Below are 18,782 nucleotides of genomic sequence, written 5' to 3' on the forward strand. Positions count from 1 at the left end.
AGTCGGCTCATTGCTAAGTTAAACAGCATCGGAGAAAGAACTGACCCTTGTGGCGTGCCTTTTCCTGCTAGAGGGATGGTGTCTGAGCGAATGTTTCCCGCCCCTATTGTTGCTGTGCGATCTTTGAGGAATGCTCGTACGTAGTTGTACGTTCTTTGGCCACACTTGGTTCCTGCGAGGTTGTCGAGTATAAGATCGTGGGCTACATTGTCGAAAGCGCCCTTAAGATCTAAAGCTAGTATGGCTTTCGTTTGTGTGCTGTTAATTCGATCAATAACTTCTTCTTTAATTTGTATTAGTACATCCTGTGTGGACAACCCCGGCCGAAACCCAAACATTGTGTGCAGCAGTGGCGCGTGTTCGTCTAGGTATGGTTGCAGTCTGGCTAAGACGATAGACTCAAATAACTTTCCCACGCACGACGTGAGGGAGATGGGCCGCAGTTGTTTTAGGGACGGTGGTTTGCCCGGTTTTGGTATCATGGTTATATCGGCGTGGCGCCACTCTTGTGGTAGCGTTCCCTCCTGCCAGTGGTATTGATAATAGGCGGTTAGTTCCTGTATTGACCTGTCGTCGAGATTTTTTAGAAGACGATATTGTATGCCGTCTGCCCCCGGCGCAGTGTTTCTTGTTATCCGGTGGAGTGCCGCTCTGACTTCTTGCTCTGTTATGTCCCTGTCTAGTTCCGTGGTCTCCGCGTGTGGATAGTCTTTGTAGGACGGAGTGGCGCCAGCGCCTAAGTAGGTGATCCTTAGCTCCTCGATAATGGCTGCTTCGTCCCCGGGTGTCTGTCTCAGAATCTTTTGAAGAGTTTTGCTCATCGTTGCTTTTGTTTGATTGGGATCAATAAGGGTTCTAAGCAGCGCCCACGTTTTAGCCGTGCCGAGGGATCCCTGCATGCGATCGCAGAAGTTTTTCCAATTATTTCTTGTCAGTTCCATTGCGTAATTTTCTGCTTGTGCTGTTATTGTGGCTATTCGCTGCTTGAGCTTTCTGTTATGTTTTTGCCTTCGCCGTCGTTTTTTCAGGCTGTTGCGGGCATCCCATAAATGCATCAAGTGCCGGTCTACATCCGGGTGCTCAGGGGACGTGTCTATGACTTTGGTTGTTTCGTTTAGGTCTGTTTGGAGCTGACGGACCCATTCCTGAAGAGTTACTCCATTTGTTTCATCTTCGCCTGGCTCATTATCACGTTGGAGCTCGCGCAGTTCCCGGAATTTGTCCCAGTCGGTTATTTTTACTTTGCGCTCTTTGATTTTCGTTCGAGCTGCAATAAGTTCAGTTTCTATAATATTATGGTCACTGCCTAGGGTCTCGCCTAGGTTGCGCCATCCCTGGTACCTTAGATCTTTGACGAGTGTCAGGTCCGGGCACGTGTCCCGACTGACACTGTTGCCCACCCTTGTCAGCTGTGTGGGGTCAGTTAGGACAGTCAAGCCTTGCTGTGCAATCGTTAGAGCTACCCGCCGGCCCTTTGGGTTTTGTGTCTGATAACCCCATGCAGGGTGGGCTGCATTAAAGTCTCCTAAAATAATTAGCCTTTCCTTTGCTTCCTTTAGAGCATATTTGAAAAGTCGTTCAAAAGAGTCTGTCCGTTCTTTGGGCGCACTATAGACGTTGAGTACAAAGAAGCTGGACTTATTCCTATCCGCAGGTAAGATTTCAATCAGCACGTGCGGTATACGTTCGGTGCTGAGCGTGTGGTCTATTACCGTTAATTTGTTTGAAACCAGTGTCGCCGCTTTAATAGGAGTGTTGTGGGAGCCTGTGTAGACGAAACTGGTGTAACCTTGTAATTTTGGTTCCACGTATGTTTCTTGTAATGCCAATATATCCGGTATGTGTGCTTGTGCCTGTATGAATTAGAGCACTGCACGGGCCTGATTTTAAGGCCCGAGCCCAGCCCGAGCCCGCTTTGTGAAGCCCGAGCCCGACCCGGGCCCGTAACACCGAGCCCGGGCCCGGCCCGGGCCCGGGCATTCATAAGTGAGCCTAGCCCGGGCCCGGCCCGGGCCCGTCGTCTCAAGCCCAGGCCCGGCCCGGGCCCGTCGTCTCAATCCCAGGCCCGGCCCAGGCCCGTCGTCTCAAGCCCACGCCCAGCCCGGGCACGGTCGTTTTTTTCTTTTTTGAGCCTAGGGAGGGCCCGCATGTGTGTGACCAGGCTTGGTCTTAGACGTCGAAGAAAATTTGTTTATTATATTTGGTCGAGTGTCTTCGTAGCGGGAAATCAGACGGAGCATCTAGTCTGCAGAAGCATGCCCTGAATTGTAACGCAAAAAATAATGGTTTAAAAGTACACGTAGCTTAGCTCACACCGTCTGCAGTTCACGCCACATGGGCGTAATAATAGCTCGTATTCTTACACGAGAGACACCATCACCTTTGATGACCAGACTCTTCGCAACTTCATGTGGTTGTTTCGGTCACAAGTTCGTATTAATGAAATTTTTTGCTCTCCATTTGAATCCCCGAATATGTGCGTGCGTTGAGATATTTTTCCTGGAGTGGTTGTTAAGCGGTGGCGCTTCTCTAGCACGCGAGTTTGATTTCCAGCCACGGCTGCCGCATTTAGATTGGTTCGACATCTAAAATACACGTACATAGACATAGGTGCACAGCTCCAGGGCACGGTATACCGACAGAACAGCACGCGACAAAACGGCACGCGACAGAATAGCACCGACATAACAGCGCGGCGTCAAAAGGGCACGCGTCAAAACAGCACGCGTCAAAACAGCACAGCGACAAGAGCGCACAGCGACAAAACCGCACACGACAGAAGAGCACGGCGCCAAAACAGCACGGCGTCAAAACAGCACGGCGTCAAAACAGCACGCGACAGAAGAGCACGGCGACAAAACAGCACGCGACAAAACAGCACACTGCAAGAGATGAGCACTGTAAAAGTTGGGTGCGGTGGCGTTGCTAGGTGGTATGGCATAGTGCACTCGCCGGAACGGAATCCAAACTCTGCGGCAAGTAAGGAATAGAAAAGCACATTCATTTGAACTTATTTTTACAAGACTTATCTGTGCAGGAACATATCAGTACATGGACATTTAGGCACCCGCATATTCCAGTGGAGGGCGATTTCGGTACAGGAAGAGATTTAGGTGTGCCTGTGATAGGCTGAAGCAACACAACATAGTGAGCCGTTGATATCAATTACAGATTTTACTTGTTCGTATTACTTTCTGTTTCACGCATGGTTATATGTGCAATTATTTTTATGAAACGACTACTCCAGTAATTGCCTATTAAAGGTGGTTCCTCGATCCCGTTGTATTGATTGGTTTTTGGTCATGAATTCAGGGATCTATTTTTATGAAGACGGCATCTGTGCCCTTTTCGTAGTAATTTAACGCAGAGCCATGAATCTGCATATTTCGTGAACACTTTTTTCTGTGTTAATTTACTGAGGATTGTTCCTGGATCCTCTATTATTTAATTACTTTTCTTATAAATGTTGTTTGAATTATTCATTTGCTCATTGACGCCATTCTTTTGAAAACTTCGATGTATAGTGACGGTCTTTTTCACTAAAGTGAAGAATGTGAGCTGCCGGGTCACCAATGAGCCACGATCCACAGTAGCTCATATTCGCGGACGCTGCTTTGACGCGCAATATTGTTGCGGACATATTTCTTACCCACCAAGAGCTCCTCTGTGCTGTTAAACAAATTAAACCTCCATGTATAAATTAGAATTAAGTGGTGTAGGACTTCAGTAAGAAGCAAATTATCCGTCAGAATAGTAGCGCTTAAGGATTACACTTCGGCTTTTTCGCTTCCATCATATTCCAGGTGATTTGGGTTGCAGCGGCTCATGATAACCTGAGGCATACCTATTGCAACTGGCACTTGTTCTTTTTTTACACTTTCGATAAAACAGCAGAAAAAGAAAACAGCAGCAAGAGAAGATCTTGTGGGAGCCGAAAGATCACGGCCGCTGCAAAGCATGCCTCGGTACCGGGTTAAGGTCTTTTCTTGCCTTGATGCCGTTTTTTTTTTTTGTATTCGCAGTGCGGACTCAATAAAAGAAGCACACAAAAGCTTTCATTTCCTTCAGCTTTTTTAGGCTTCACAACCAGAACGCTAAATCTGGAATATGGGATGCTCCGCAGTGAGGGACTTCACACTTCTTCGCGTGCATTTAAACGGCGACACTCCGGCGTGTTCGCTCTTCTCCTTCATTTGAAATGCAACCACCATTGCGGGCATCTAACTCGCTTTCTTTGGCTCGGCGGCTCAACGCTATCCGCTCTTTCCAGCCCCTACAGGTGGCGCTGCGGAAAACGGCAATAGGATAAGCGAGTTTAAAACCGGTAGGCGGAGGGCTAACCCGTTAGGGTAATAGAGGGTAGGTTTAATGAGTAGAATAAGACAGGCAAGCTGGTTGGTGGCAACGGACGTCCCGATACAGATGGAGGGCTTCTAATCATCATCATCATAATCATCATCTTAATCATCATGGCGTGATCCAGCCTTCATACCAACATGCGCGCCAGCATCAATAGAGGCCCAAAAGCCCGTAGCTCTACTAGAAAGAATTACTTTATTAAAGATAAACGCAGGCATATGTTGCTAAATGCGAGAGAACGTTAAATTTGTTTCAGGGTGCCTGGTGCGGCGTAAAAAGAGCCGCGTTATACGCAATCCGCTGTGCATGGCTCCGGCCGCACGGAAGTGGTTCGCGAACACCCGCCTTATTGCGAAAAAAACTGCTATAGGATGTGCAACGCTAATCTCGTGGGGTGTTTGCAGTGTACGTCATCGCAGTGTACGTTAAACTTGAGGCGTGTTTGTTTTTTTCCTGTGTAACTGCTAAGCAGAAGACCATATACGCACGATGTGCGGGCGATATGGTCCCGGCACAAATGGTCCCGGAGCTACTGGCCCCGGAACTGATAGTCCCGGAAAAAATGGTGCCGGAAAACATGTCCCAACTTCAAAGTAGGAAAAAAATGTCCCACCACTACTTCACCTATGCATGAGCGCCTGTATAAGGGAAGCAGGGAGGGGTCAGTTTATTTGTCTTTACATGTTTGTATTTGTGCACAATGTATTTGCATCGGTCCGTACATAATATATTTGCTAAGGCTGAAATTATTTGAAATAAATGCTGCATGCGAATTTGTCGTCGTACGAGTATGTTCTCCCGTGCTTCCATTGCTTGTATCCTTTCGTTTATTAACGCTTGAGAAGCGAGTATCACGATTCAGGCTGTGCAGTGAGCGCTTTTACAGGCACAATATTATTTAGGTTACATGATGTATCGAAAATGGGAGTGGGCCGGCACCACTGAATATCAGACAACATAAAGCTGTACTAGCGATCACGCTCGCCGATTTCTCGCTATTAAAAAAAAACGAACTTTACTCAAATGAATGGTTTATCGCGTTACCTAAGCTGCGATACTGTGCTCTTCATCTGAAATGCTTCGATATCTGCAGTTAGAATCAAGCGAAGCAGCACTAAGGTTTTGGACCTTGATACTTTTGCAGCTTGCAGCTTCGATACTTTTGATTTTCCCCGAAAATATGACATATAGCTATTATCTATGACGCCTATTATCTTGCTGCAAGGCTTAGAAGACTGCTGGCTAACATACTTTGTTAAATTTGCCGGCGTGTTGCGGGAGCCTAACAATTGCTGACGGCAGCAGGTGAGCTCATAAAAACAGGTCACCCACCATAAACAACAAACTCTGTTGTTGGGAACCGCATTTGTGCAGAAACATATGCAGTTCATTCGCTAAAATACATAAACATGTTCATGTGCATCTTTCTGACGGCCTTACTTTCCCAGAAATTGCGAGAATCAAAGACTGTCACTTGTCATGGTACAATGAAAAGCCAACGATTGATGCAACGATTGATGCAAGAACGGGTGGACCACGAAACAACCCGAACGCGTTTTGCCTGTTTCCAAGTCCCGCTCTCAAAATAAACTGGCTCGTGTTCAAAATCCCTCCACTCAATGCGCATGTTAGCAACTGCCCCCTCTCGTTTCCCCTCGACCACCTCCCTCTCCTCCAAGAAAACTAGGGCTGGGTCGGCTTTTGTTGCCGCCAAGACGAACAAAGGGGCAGTGGCTGCTGTGGAACGCAGAGCGTACAATGCGCACGCGGAGACGTACAATGAGTTGCTCCCCTGCTATACACCATTTTCCATAAGCAGCCGGGAAAGGAGGAAAATACTCTCAAACCAGTTCTCTCGGCGGCCGACCAGCGTTGCCTGAGCGCGCTGGGCTGCTAACATCGCTCGTCGTGGTGTGCTCCACTGCGTAGTTCAGGAGTATTTCGCACCGCGTGCTTAGTTCTTGCAGAACTTTCAACTATTTTAGCCAATGCTGCGATGCCGTTCAAGGCGCAAACGTCGCCTGATCAGCACTGCGCGGTGGTGGGTTATTGAACAACCAGAGAAAGCGAGAAACAGACGCTGACAGCACGCATGTGCACGACACTGCCTGGAGAAAATTCAGTGCGGTTGCGGCGTGTTTTTGCGGCATCGCTTCCCAACGCACACAGAGTTGAGGTATTGGTGGATTCCGTTGATAAATCGCAACGACTTTGTACCAACGACCAACTCCAGGGTTTGTTGGGTGCACTTGGACGGCAAGCAGACGGATCAAAATCCATTTATCACACGCAAAGCTGCGACAGGGAACGAAACCCCCTGAAATGTTACAAGCAACTTTATCCTTTACAATACAGCATTGATTGGTTGGTTGATTGATTGATTGATTGATTGATTGATTCATTCATTCATTCATTCATTCATTCATTCATTCATTCATTCGTTCATTCATTATGGTGTTTAACGCCCCGACGCTTCATGGGTGATGAGGCGCGCAGTATGGCTGCGGGTTAATTTTGACCACTTGGGGATCTTTCACGAGCGCCGTTACAATAAAACACTACAATAACTTCTGGTTCCTTGTAGTCAATTTAAAATACCATATATTGTTTGGTCATTACAGCCGATATCCCCTTTTCATCTAATCTAACCTTTAAAATCACGGCGTTTTGTTTACTTTTTTTCAGGCCAACGCATTACACTGCCAAACGATTTGAAAGGATAACTTTCTCCATCGCACACTGCTGGTCGATAGCAAGATAAGCAGGCAGCCAAATGTGGAAACGCAGCTCTAGTTACGCATGGACGCTGCATTTGGAAAATAGCTCAACCTGTTCACAACGCGGTCAAAGGAAAAGCTTTTAATCCTTTTGCGTTGCCACGGAATCTAAAGTATTACAATTACAAAACAGTTACTGCTGGTCGCGTAAAGCATTTGTGGTGAAAGCAGCGGTTTCACAAAGGTGGGCTCCGAGCGACAGGCCACATGCGCTGCGCAGAGTTAGGTCAATCATGATCACGATCATGATCAACCAATATTAACTCGCCCGAACGTCAACCCTTTTGCTCAACCTTCGAATAGTAATTTGCCTGGTTGTGCGGTCGCGTTATTTTTCCGCCCGTGTTATTTCGTTTCGTCAGTAACCGTCATAAGTCTAGTTTAGAAAGATTATATTGCATCGCAATGCCAACAGCGTAGCAATCGCCTCGTCGAAAGTCCATCGCGAGCACGGATCACCGTGACCCACATATGCTATGCGCGCTCCGCATTCGACGTCCGCGCTTCCGTAAACATGACTAATCGGTGAACATAACAAGCACGGTGGCATTGAAAACACGTATTTACTCCCCGATATCGATTTCTATGTCAGTCGGTGCCATACCGGTACGTTTTCATCGCGGAACTGCGGAGCACCACCGGCACCACCACCACACTGCTACTGCTGCTGGTCTCAACAGCCGGGGTCGGAATTTCCCGCTCTGGCAGCAAATCAGGACCTAAAATCCGTCCGCAGATGATGAAAACAAAACAGAACACACACACACAAGCACTGCAACCGCTAACTTAACGCCAAACCACTACGGTTCACTCGGTAATGCACGGATTCCGAGCAGACGCACGCAAAGAACGGCGCACTTAACAGCCCAGCGCGGAGGTTTCGGCGGTCGCTTCATAGACGGCGCTAAAATAAAAAGCTCGTATCAAAAAATTGCAAAATGTTTCTGCGGCGCAAAGCAGACATACCAAGACTACCCTGCGGTTTTTATTACCGATTTTGCTCTGATCGCATTCCGGGCGAACAGTATTTCCTTTGGGTTCGTAGCGCAGGCGTTGACTTTAGACTCGGTCACCGGTTTTAGCGCGTGCTAACGCGGTCCACTTTGGGAGAGATGTGAAAGCCTGCGGACGAAATGATCCGGGCCTAACAGTCTTGGAGAACTGTCAGCGGCAAATTCGGAAATAAATTATTCTTCTTCTTATTATTATTATTATTATTATTATTATTATTATCATAAAAATTGTAGGGCTACCTAAAAAGGAACAAAAGTTTTACCAAATGTCGTCCCCTGGCTTTTGCTTCTTTCATTTCAGATATCCCACATGCTGTAATAATTAAAGCCGTAGTATTTTTCCCGAGAAAGAGTAACGAAACGTGAACAGAACCTCAGAGAGAGCAGTTTGCGCCCACTAAAGGGTTTTTATCCATGTTAAAATCAAAATATTTGCCCATTTAGGCGTTCCATAAAATCGGGCCGTTCTGTCGCTGTGCTGTTTTGACGCTGTGCTGTTTTGTCAACGTGCTGTTCCGTCGCGTGCGCTTTTGACGCCGTGCTGTTTTGTCGGGTGCCCTTTTGACGCCGTGCTGTTATGTCGGTGCTCTTCTGTCGCGTGCCCTTTCGTCGTGTGCTATTTTGACAGCGCCCCCCAGGGCACGGCCTCCGCGATCGGCTGCCGCAGGCGCGCCGCCGGCAGCCGATCGCGGAGGCCGTGTCCAGGGTGGCTTAATTAATTCCTTCCCCGCTATGGCATTCCTTGTAACCGTATCTTTGATATCTTATACACCAAAATATAAAATCTTGATGCAGTAGATGAAATGTCATTAAAGTACAGTATAGTGACTATCAGACCTAGCAAAACACGTTTTTATAACAATGTGTACAACTAACATCAAAAAGCGCGTAAAAGTGTACTCAGAATATTCAATTTTATGCTCATTTCTACACTTCACGTCGGAACTATTAACGGCCGGGCCTATAAATTCATGCCGGAGCCCGGCCCGGGCCCGTGGCGTCGAGCCCGAGCCCGGCCCGGGCCCGCGGCACTGAGCCCGAGCCCAGCCCGGGCCCGCGGCACTGAGCCCGAGCCCAGCCCGGGCCCGCGGCACTGAGCCCGGGCCCGGCCTGAGCCCGCCGATAATCGACTTCGGGCGGCCCGGCCCGGCCCGCGGGCCGGGTCGGGCCCGGGCTTTCGGGCCGGCCCGGGCCCGTGCAGTGCTCTAGTATGAATTGCGTGAGACTTCCGCGTTTCTGTCTATAACTGCGACAGTTCCACTGCCAGAGTCGGAACGGTTCTGTCTGTACTTCCTTTTTATGTGTAGGCATGGTTTATTGCGTGCTAGTTTGAGGGTGAGGGCGTGCATATGGGTGTACTCGCGTATCCTCACGTGTATCCTGCGTGTTCGTCCGGCTGCGACTATGGGTGTTGGCGTAGGGGATTGTTTGCTTTTCGTCTCGTATCTGTTGCTTAAGTTCTTTGGCGAGATCCACGAACATAGATTGGAAGGTATTTTTGAGTTCTTCCTGAAACTCCTGCCTGTATTGTTGAAGTTGTTGTTTCAGTTGCTCTCTGTCATGTTGCATATCGTTTTTGAATCGTTGCAGCTCGCCCTTAAGTTGATGCAATCCCTCTCTTAGCGAGCGTGCCACTTCGTCGACCAATGTCCCCATCTCATGTCTAGGTGTTCGGGCTATGTCGTCGATCATTTCTCGTACCTGCGCAGTAGTGGCGAAGTTGCTCTTAACATGCCTGGGTTGGTGAGCTGAGTTTCAGTTCGTGGCCGCTTGGTGCTGGCTCATTCCCATCATGCCTGGGTGTCTTCGCGCGGGGGCAGCTTTGTGATCTGGACCTGGACTTGCCCCTGGACTTGTCCCTGGACTTGTCCCTGGACTTGTCCCTGGATTTGTCTCTGGATTTATCTCTTTTCCTCAGAGATCGTGTGGTTAGCACACTATGTTTTTAGTGCTGGCCCTAATGACGTTACAGTTGGCCATATCACCCCAGTGTAGAGCGACGAAATTTGAAAGTGGTTCGAAATTTCTCGCATTTATTTCTGGCTAATCAAAGTATGCGACGACCTCTGTCACTGAAAAGGATAGTGCGCAACCAGTGTGTCGTGCCTCTAATGACAAATGGAGCAGAAACTTGGCACGTTGCTAAAGAAATGCAAGGCAAACTTTGGTTGGGAAAAAACAGGCGATGGAACGAACAATGCTAGGAATACCAACACTCAGGGACAGGAAACAAGCTTCTTGGGTCAGAGAACAAACTACAGTTGACGATATCTTAGTTCACATAAAGAAGGAGAAGTGGACTTGGACTGGCCATGAAGTGAGGCAAACCGAGAACCGGTCCATGGTAACGGAGTGGACACTGGTCGACGGTACTAGAAGAAAAGGAAGGCCATTAACCCAATCGAAACAGGAAATAAGGACCCGCCGCAGTGGCTCAGTGGCTAAGGCATTGCGCTGCTGAGCACAAGGTCGTGGGTTCGGTTCCCGGCCGCTGCGGCCGCTTTTCTGATGGAGGTGAAAAGCAAAAACGCCCGTGTGTACAAGATTTCGGCGCCTGTTAAAGATCCCCAGGTGGTCAAAATTAATCCGGAGCCCTCCACTACGGCGCGCCTCATCGTCTGCGTTGCGTCCGTGCGTTAAACCCTACAATTAATCAATCAGACATGTAATAAGGGAATTCGGGGTCAAACAATGGACTGGAGCGGTTGGAGGTGAATGGGAGAGGCCTTTGTCTGGTAGTGGACTTGGGTAGCACGTTGATGATGATGATGATGGTAATCTTTTCGGTTACAAAAGTATAAAAGTATCCTTTGTTCTCGAATGGAGCTCACTGAGTTATGAAGAGCCACTTCTTTGAAGTTTGAGTAAGTTGTGCATATTGTGCAGATGGCCATGGTGCCCCACCTGCGAGGGGTCAATGCGGTGCGGTCAGCCCTGGAGCTGCTGTCGGCTCTGCTTCCGCAACCCGCAGTGGCCGACAAGTGCGTCCAGCCCGGCTGCCTGGCGACGTTTCAGCACCTGGCGATGGAGGCCTCCACCGCTGGTACCACAATCAGGTCCCTGGCGCTGGTGGTGTGGTCACACTGCCTCAGGCACTGCCTCAGGGGCGGTCAGCACACGTGAGTACCGGGCTGCCGGTGGTCGAATTAGACGGGTGGACGAAATGCAGTTTTGTACAGTTTGAAAAAAAACTTGGCTTTGCTAGCTCGCTCAGCACGAAAGATGCTTTTTCAGCTGAAAAAAAAAAAAAAAAGAGAAAAGGCAAGCAGTATTGAAACACTTTTAAATGAAGCACAATCACGAAAATATGAGCCGTAGCACACAAACATCGTGGTTTCTTTCTGTGCGAGTCAGATTCATGCGTGGCTTAATTAAAGTAAGAAAGATGGGGAAGGGGGCTTTCCAAATATACCTGTACCCCGCCGTTATTAGGCCTCCTTGAACAGTAGTTTTTAATTTTGCATGTTCTTGTTCATATTTGCGTGTTCACATTTTGTTTGTTTGGCTGTACAGAGCTCCTAACATTCTATACCCACACAGGACGCTTGAATCAAGGAGTTCCCCCTATACTGTGCCAGGCATTCTGTAGCGTCCAGAAATTTCACTCGAAGGTTCCACTGTGGTGCCTCCACGGACGAGACGTTGTTGTATACGGAACATTGCTATCGTGGTGAATAATCACAGTGGGTTTCTGGCACGGCATTTTCGAAAGTGAAGCTCAGCTAGTAGCGCCTGTATAGTTGAACAAAAAACAAAAAACAGACTAGTTACATTAACTAATTTTTGACTTGTAGGTATCTTATAAGCCTGCCAAATTGTCTTACTACAGTGACATGAGAGGGGTGTTTGTACATGCTACTACTATTTTTGCCCAAACGGAAACTTTTCCCACCTTTGATTGAAAACTTTCCAGTGTTATAAAGGGGGAGTGAGGATCAGTTGATTAGAAGTGTGCATTGCATTTGTTTAAAATGAACTCAAGAGAACGTTTAATTAGGAACTAGTATTTCTTGGTGGATCCCTCGTGCAGTCCCTTCTGTCTCAATTATGCCCCACCACCATCGCACAGAGTGCCTCTAATGTGGTCATTTTGATCACTTGGGGTTGTGGGCAGTGTATAGGACAGTAGCACCTCGAAGCACTTGAAATGCATGGGAACTTTTCCTAAAGGGGCCGCCACACAAAAACAAAATGCATATTTGTTTACTTTGAAAATTCTAGCCCTTGGTAGCTCACTGAACTTCCTTTCCAGCGACAAAAGATCTTTTTTAAATGACAAAAAAAGCGAGAAATACTAGTGACATAATATGAGGAAGCACTAAAAGCATGGTTATCACTGTGCCAACTGCATGTTAGCATATAGAAGGTACAAACAAACACAGCCAGAGGCCCTACTACAGTGTAGACCGCTTATAATGTACGTTGCGGGAGCCGCAAAAATCTGCACAATAAGCGGTACCGCAATATAAACAAAGCGTGCATAAATCCAATCATGTTGCAATCTACCTCTTAATCATTCTTTGTTTATTATCACTCAAACAAAGGCCTCTTCAAAATCGTGGCGCATTCTTTATTTCAGGTTTTTTCTTTTCTTTTTTCGTTTTTTCTTTTCAACATCAGTCGCTGCTCACCCAATTGTCACTAGGGTACAATGTTCTACTTGGATCTGACTCAGCTATTATAGAAAGAATCGCGCGGAGAGATGAATGCTTGCTGCGCAGATGCTGCAATGCTTGACTTGCCGACACTCGCCTGCGCATGTCACTTTGTTTACCGCTGCTTCACTGCTTGTGTGTTCCGAGAGTTCTTAGCAAAGCTCAGGGCATAAGTTAACCCCGTAAACTTTGTTCCTGCAAGAAACTGGGGTCATCCTTGGCTACGTGACAATCTGTATCTCAAATATCGTGTTGAAGTTTGTGATAAGACCGGTATCAGCGTTACCAAGAAAGAGCAGCCTTTCTAGCTAACCAGCCTAGTGTTTTGTCTTTGTGTCCCTTTAGAGGGGCCATGCAGACAAAACACAAGACTGGTTCATTCGAAAGATTATCTTGTTAGAATTGTACCAACACCTATTTTTAACGTAAATGTCACTCAAATAAGCTACATTAAAAGCTCGTTAATTCAAAGTCGCTTAATTCGAACTGGCGCCCTGGTCCCAGCTCAGCCCTGTATATTTCAATGGAAAAAAACTTGCGATAATTCGAACGCGTCGGTATACAGAACGGTTAATTCGAACTATGATCCCCTGGTTTCCTTCGCTCCTCGTTAAAGAAGTTGGCCCAGAGTGATTACAATGTGCTGCAAACCCAAACGAAAATTTACTTGAGATGATAAAAGAACGAAACAGAAAAGCAACAGCGCACCCTGCTGCGACAGCTTATTTTGCTTCCGCAGCGCCCACCATGCCGCTGGCCTCAGTGCTTCGGCGAATGCTGTTGCAGGTTTTCGTTGTGCCGCGGTCACTGGTCTGGGTTTGCTATCGTGTTGCGTGCGCAACAAGCGTGTAATAGCGCATAATTCCTGACAACGAGACCAGAGGTGGCTTCTTCGTGTTCTGCCCGCGCAGTGTGGCGCGATGTCCATTCATTCTAGCGCCCGCCCAATAATTCGAACTCCACTTAATTCGAATCATTTTATTGTCCTCTTCGAGTTCAAACTAACAAGCTTTTACTGTATATAATTTGGAAAAAAGGGAATGGCGAAGCAACCCAGTAGCTCATTTCCCGCAACAGAACCAGTGATGTCACCCGCCGCGGTGGCTCAGTGGCTAAGGCGTTGTGTTGCTGAGTGCAAGGACGTGGGTTCGATTCCCGGCCATGGCAGCCGCTTTTCTGATAAAGGCGAAAAGCAGAAAAAGCAGAAATGCCCGTGTGTACGAGATTTCGGTGTACGTTAAAGATCGCCAGGTGGTTGAAATTAATCCAGAGCCCTCCACTACGGTGCGCACGCCTCATCGCCTCCAGGCGCATTAAACCCTACAATCAATCAATCAAGAACCTATGATGTCATACCAGCCAGCTCTGCGACTTAAGCCAGGCAAAAGCAAACACAAATTTGGTAGGGCTTATAAGCTTGCCAAGCGAGCCGTTTGTGCAAGCGAGCCGTTTGTGCTTACATTTAGGGCACAGTCTTTTTATAGCTCTAAGAATGGTGGGGTAAACGGTAGAAGTTATGAAAATACACATAAGCATATGAGTACCGATGCGCACTGCTGTTGGTACTGTGCGCGTATGCCGTTTTAGCTGCGCAGCGCTGTGGCGCTTTGGGGTTGTCTCAGACAACACTGGCTGATTGGCGCAAGCAACGGTGTCTTATGTGACCATTTTTGTTGAGCGAACAGAATGTTTCACAAAAAGATTTCTTTCCACCGTAACAAAAACAAGCCTGGTAGAAGTACGGTCAAAAATAAAGCAAACCAAAAAATGGCCCGCCGCGGCATGATCGTGCCATCTAGGTTGGCTAACGGTAAAAGAGGCTCCGCAGCACACTAGGTTTAGCTTGAAAACCTGCTCTTGAGTTGCCATTGCAGACATCGTGAAAACACTCGATTTGGCGGGATAGTCAATATTTCATCATAAATTGATTAAATTCTCAGTTAATACGGCATCGCTTGCTGCCAGAGAAGCGCTGGGGGCACTATGAAACAAACTTTTGAATAAAACAAGCTTGTGTTTTGTATTTGTGTCCATTTAAGTACTGATATCGAGCCAAATGATCTCCTCTTCTGAGTGTCGGTTCTGCGTACACGCACACGCGCAGAGGCTCCCCTGTGGTGGCGGGGAGCGTGGAGGCGTGGCTGCGCACCGTGGCGTCTTCCGTGAGTGAGGAGGCCCGGCAGGCGGCCACGGCGGACGTGTGGCGCTTCCACGCGGCACGCTCTCTGCGGGTGGCCGGCAGCGCCGTCTACGTCTGGGCTGGCCGCAGGACAAGTGGTCCCCCTCTGCTGGGGGCACTGCAGAGGTACCGCACTCCACTCTCGATAATTTAAGGCCGGGTGGGCACACGGGTCTTTGATGAAAAAGTTTATTTTTACAGTTATATGATGATGAAAATTGGGGGGCACGTGCAGTTTTTCATTCTGATTGTAGATATGAAATTTGTTTTTGTGGGAAACGACTATATTCAAATTTATCTGGATTTTCATATTTGATTTTTTCACAGCCGCTGTAAAAAAAAAAACGCCGGAGGGATGCAGCTGGACACGGTACCAGGGAACTGTGCACAAGTCAAGGAGGGCAATAAGACTAACGTTATCACTCTCTCTGGTCTGTAGCAGGAGTTACGGCCATTTGAAGTTTGGGCCGGAAAGGTTGCAACAAAAAAAAAAAGGTTTTGCCTTCCAGGCCCAAACTTCAAATGGTCGTAACTTGTGCTACAGACCAGATAGAGTCTGTTAGTCTTACTGCACTCCATGATTTGTGCACAGTTCACTGGTACCGTGTTCAGCTGCATCGCTACGGCGTTCTTTTTTTTTTTTTTTGACGGCGATTCTGCCATGCAGGTGTAAAATGCGTCACACCACATACCTGACAAGAAAGCATTTCATTCCACTCACACAATGGGGGCAGCAAAAGTCTCTTGCGCTCCATAGACTGCCTTATCCAGCTCCTGCTGGCCTTTAAAATTGGAGCGTAAAATATTGAAAGCACCTACTACTTCAAGCACCTCGACCTTTATAATTTCTGACATGACGGGCTCTTGCTTTATTCCTTGCTCCTTTATGCATTTTGCCAGGTAGTCTTTCGGTTTTCGAAAGCACGCTTGGCTGAGGGCTAATCAATCCTTTCATTAGAGCCTTAGATGAGAATGTAGCGCTCCTTTGTTAACGCCACTCACTTTCACTCCTTGTTAACATTTGCTAGGCCCTGCCAAAGGTTTCTAGGTCACAAATAACTCAAAGCATAAGTCTATCGTTTAGTTATGAACGGAATATGTTCTCACAGTAAGAGTGAACGGTACTTTCTCTAGATTTGTGGCATAAAATATTTCAGCCTTGCTCAAGAGGTTAGGTTGTAGCTAAAATTTTTCCATCCTATGCACTTTAAGCATGTCTAAGAAACTTTTAACAAAGGGTGCACATGTCTTTGGCTTGGCTACGCTTGCTCTCAGCAAGTAAAATGACTTTGCACCTGAAGAACACAACATAGAGGTACCTCTGTGGAGCCGCCATGACTGAAACGAGTTTCTGCAGCCAACTGCTTAAAAGCAGCAGCTCGTACATGTCCAACACATGGCTTATATATGGTGAAATTTATGTGCGTGATGTGGCTGGAAGTTTGAGGTTGGATTGGATTGGATTTTGGCAAGGGTTGGTGTTCGTGGGGATGCTGCTAGCCACTTTGCAGCTGTTCTTGCTTTTGAACGTGATCGTGATGCGCGCACAAATTTGAAGGCTACTTTTAGCGAAAAAAAAAACTGTGTTGTAATTGTGTAAATGCGGTGAATCTGTGGGTAATTTTGTCATGAAAGACCTGTTGTTGGTGGAACCATGACGATTGAGGTGACCATTTGTCGTTAAAAGTCTTTTTTTTTTTTTTTTTTTCACTATTGCGATGAGTGGGGTGACCGTTCATCATCATCATCATTAACAACACAATGAGTAGGGTGGCTGACTGTTTGTTGTGAAAAACCCATTCATCTTTAAAACAGCCGCAGAAAAGACATTGGCCAAGAAAAGAAATACCGTAAAAACCCGAATCCAAGACGACCTTTTTTTCCAAAAATGGAAACGCCAAATCGCAGGTTCGTCTTGGATTCGGGTGCGAACAAAAATCCTAAAAATAAAAAAGAGGGGGGGGGGCGGGCAGCGGCCGCCGCGAGTATACCTAAACTCGCGAATTTATTCTCCATCGGAACAAAATAATGTGATCAGTCGCCCAACGATTTGTCTAAAAAACAAGCGCGGTCTTGGGTGCCTGAATGAGCGCGCGCGCATGTCCCTCCGTGGGAGACAGGGAGCATGCACGCATCGAGGCCGTCGAGGCTCGATGCGTGCGTGAGGCCGTCGAGGCTCGATGCGTGCGTGGACCGCGAAACCCAGCGCAAAATATACATACCGTAAACCATGCGCGGCGCGGGCGCGAGCAGTTCGTATGGGTTCGCAAGTACGTCTGGTTGGGAGCACTGCGGTAGAGAGTGTACCTAGCTGGTTGGTCCGCTCTGTCGTCTGCTACGGCGGTCCGCCGTGTGGATGCTCTCGCCGCTGCATCGGACCGCGGCGGACCGTGACGTAGCATCACGTGACCGTTTGGACCGCGGACTCGGTCCGTCGTGTGGATCGGCCTTTGACGTGTTGCTTTCGCTGATCGTGTTACATCGCGCCCATCGCGCTTTCAGTTGTAACTCCACTTTCGAAGCAGCGGATGCGATGTCATCCCGAAGCTACTACACAGCGTCGTTCAAGCGAAAAGTCATTGTAGTCGCGAAGGAGACAGGGAACAATCTCGCTACAGCAAGGAGGTACGGCGTTTCCGAGGCAAATGTTCGACGGTGGATGAAGGACGCTGATCGCCTGCAAAGCTGCTCCGGCACTCGGAAGGCATTTAGCGGGCCGAGAAAAGGACGGCACCCAGAACTTGAAGAGGAGTTGCTGACATTCGTTCGGAATGCAAGAAATGGCTGCATCGCCGTCACAACCGAGATGCTGCAAACAAAAGCGAGGGAAATCGCTCGGCAGCGTGGCCTTTCCGCAGCCGTGTTCAAGGCCAGCAAACATTGGGTGCAGCGGTTCATGAAGCGCTCTGGACTCTCTCTTCGACGGCGGACTTCAATTTGTCAACGCTTACCAGTCGACTTTGAAGAGAAGCTAACCAGCTTTCAACGCTACGTGATCGGACTGCGGCGCCGCCACGGCTATTGCCTGGGTCAAATAGGGAACGCGGACCAAACTCCGATCTACTTCGACATGCCCCTGACCCGAACTGTAGAGGCAGTTGGAGCCAAGCAAGTGAAAGTGAGAACGACGGGCAACGAGAAGCAACGAGTTACTGTCATGCTGGCCTGCACTGCAGATGGGAGGAGACTGCCGCCCTACATCATCTTCAGCAGGAAGACTCTTCCGAAGACGGAAGTGTTTCCTCGTGGAGCCATTATCCGCTGCAATGACAAAGGGTGGATGACGGCCGAACTGTTCGACGAGTGGATTCGGCTCGTCTGGCTTCGTCGTCCCGGAGCACTCCTGAGTCCGCGGTCCATGTTGGTCGTGGACTCCTTTAGAGGCCACACGTGCGATACCAGCAAAGCGTTGCTGGCGAACAACAAGTGCGACATGGTGGTCATCCCAGGAGGGATGACTTCCCAGTTACAGCCTCTGGATGTTTGCATTAATAAGCCTTTTAAGGACAGGGTCAGGTGCCTGTACAACGAGTGGATGCAAGAAGGTGACCACGCGCTCACTCCAACGGGCCGTCTGAAGCGCGCGTCGCTGTCTCAGCTTGTGGGGTGGATTTTGGATGCGTGGCACGGGATTCCGGACACCATGGTCGTTCGCTCGTTCCAGAAATGTGGCATTTCAAATGCGCTAGACGGGTCGGAAGATGACCTTCTCTGGCAAGAAGTCAGTGACAAGGAAGTCAGCAGCGATAGTGATTCGGAATAAACGCATGTAAGCTTTCTTTTCTTTTTTTCCAAAATT

General features: G+C 48.2%; 1 protein-coding gene across 1 annotated transcript in view; it reads left to right on the top strand.

Moving 5' to 3' along the window:
• Positions 1-18,782, top strand: part of LOC144148380 (tRNA (32-2'-O)-methyltransferase regulator THADA) — a 156,679-nt gene that overhangs the window by 115,016 nt on the left and 22,881 nt on the right. The window contains exons 24-25 of the mRNA XM_077679922.1: positions 11,036-11,268; positions 14,909-15,109. Of these exons, the coding sequence (XP_077536048.1) occupies positions 11,036-11,268; positions 14,909-15,109 (434 nt within the window). The remainder of the gene's footprint in view (positions 1-11,035; positions 11,269-14,908; positions 15,110-18,782) is intronic.

The sequence above is a fragment of the Haemaphysalis longicornis genome, unplaced genomic scaffold (assembly GCF_048455015.1).
Source record: "Haemaphysalis longicornis isolate Haplotype H1 unplaced genomic scaffold, Haemaphysalis longicornis Haplotype H1 scaffold_8, whole genome shotgun sequence".
Classification (NCBI taxonomy): Eukaryota; Metazoa; Arthropoda; class Arachnida; order Ixodida; family Ixodidae; genus Haemaphysalis; species Haemaphysalis longicornis.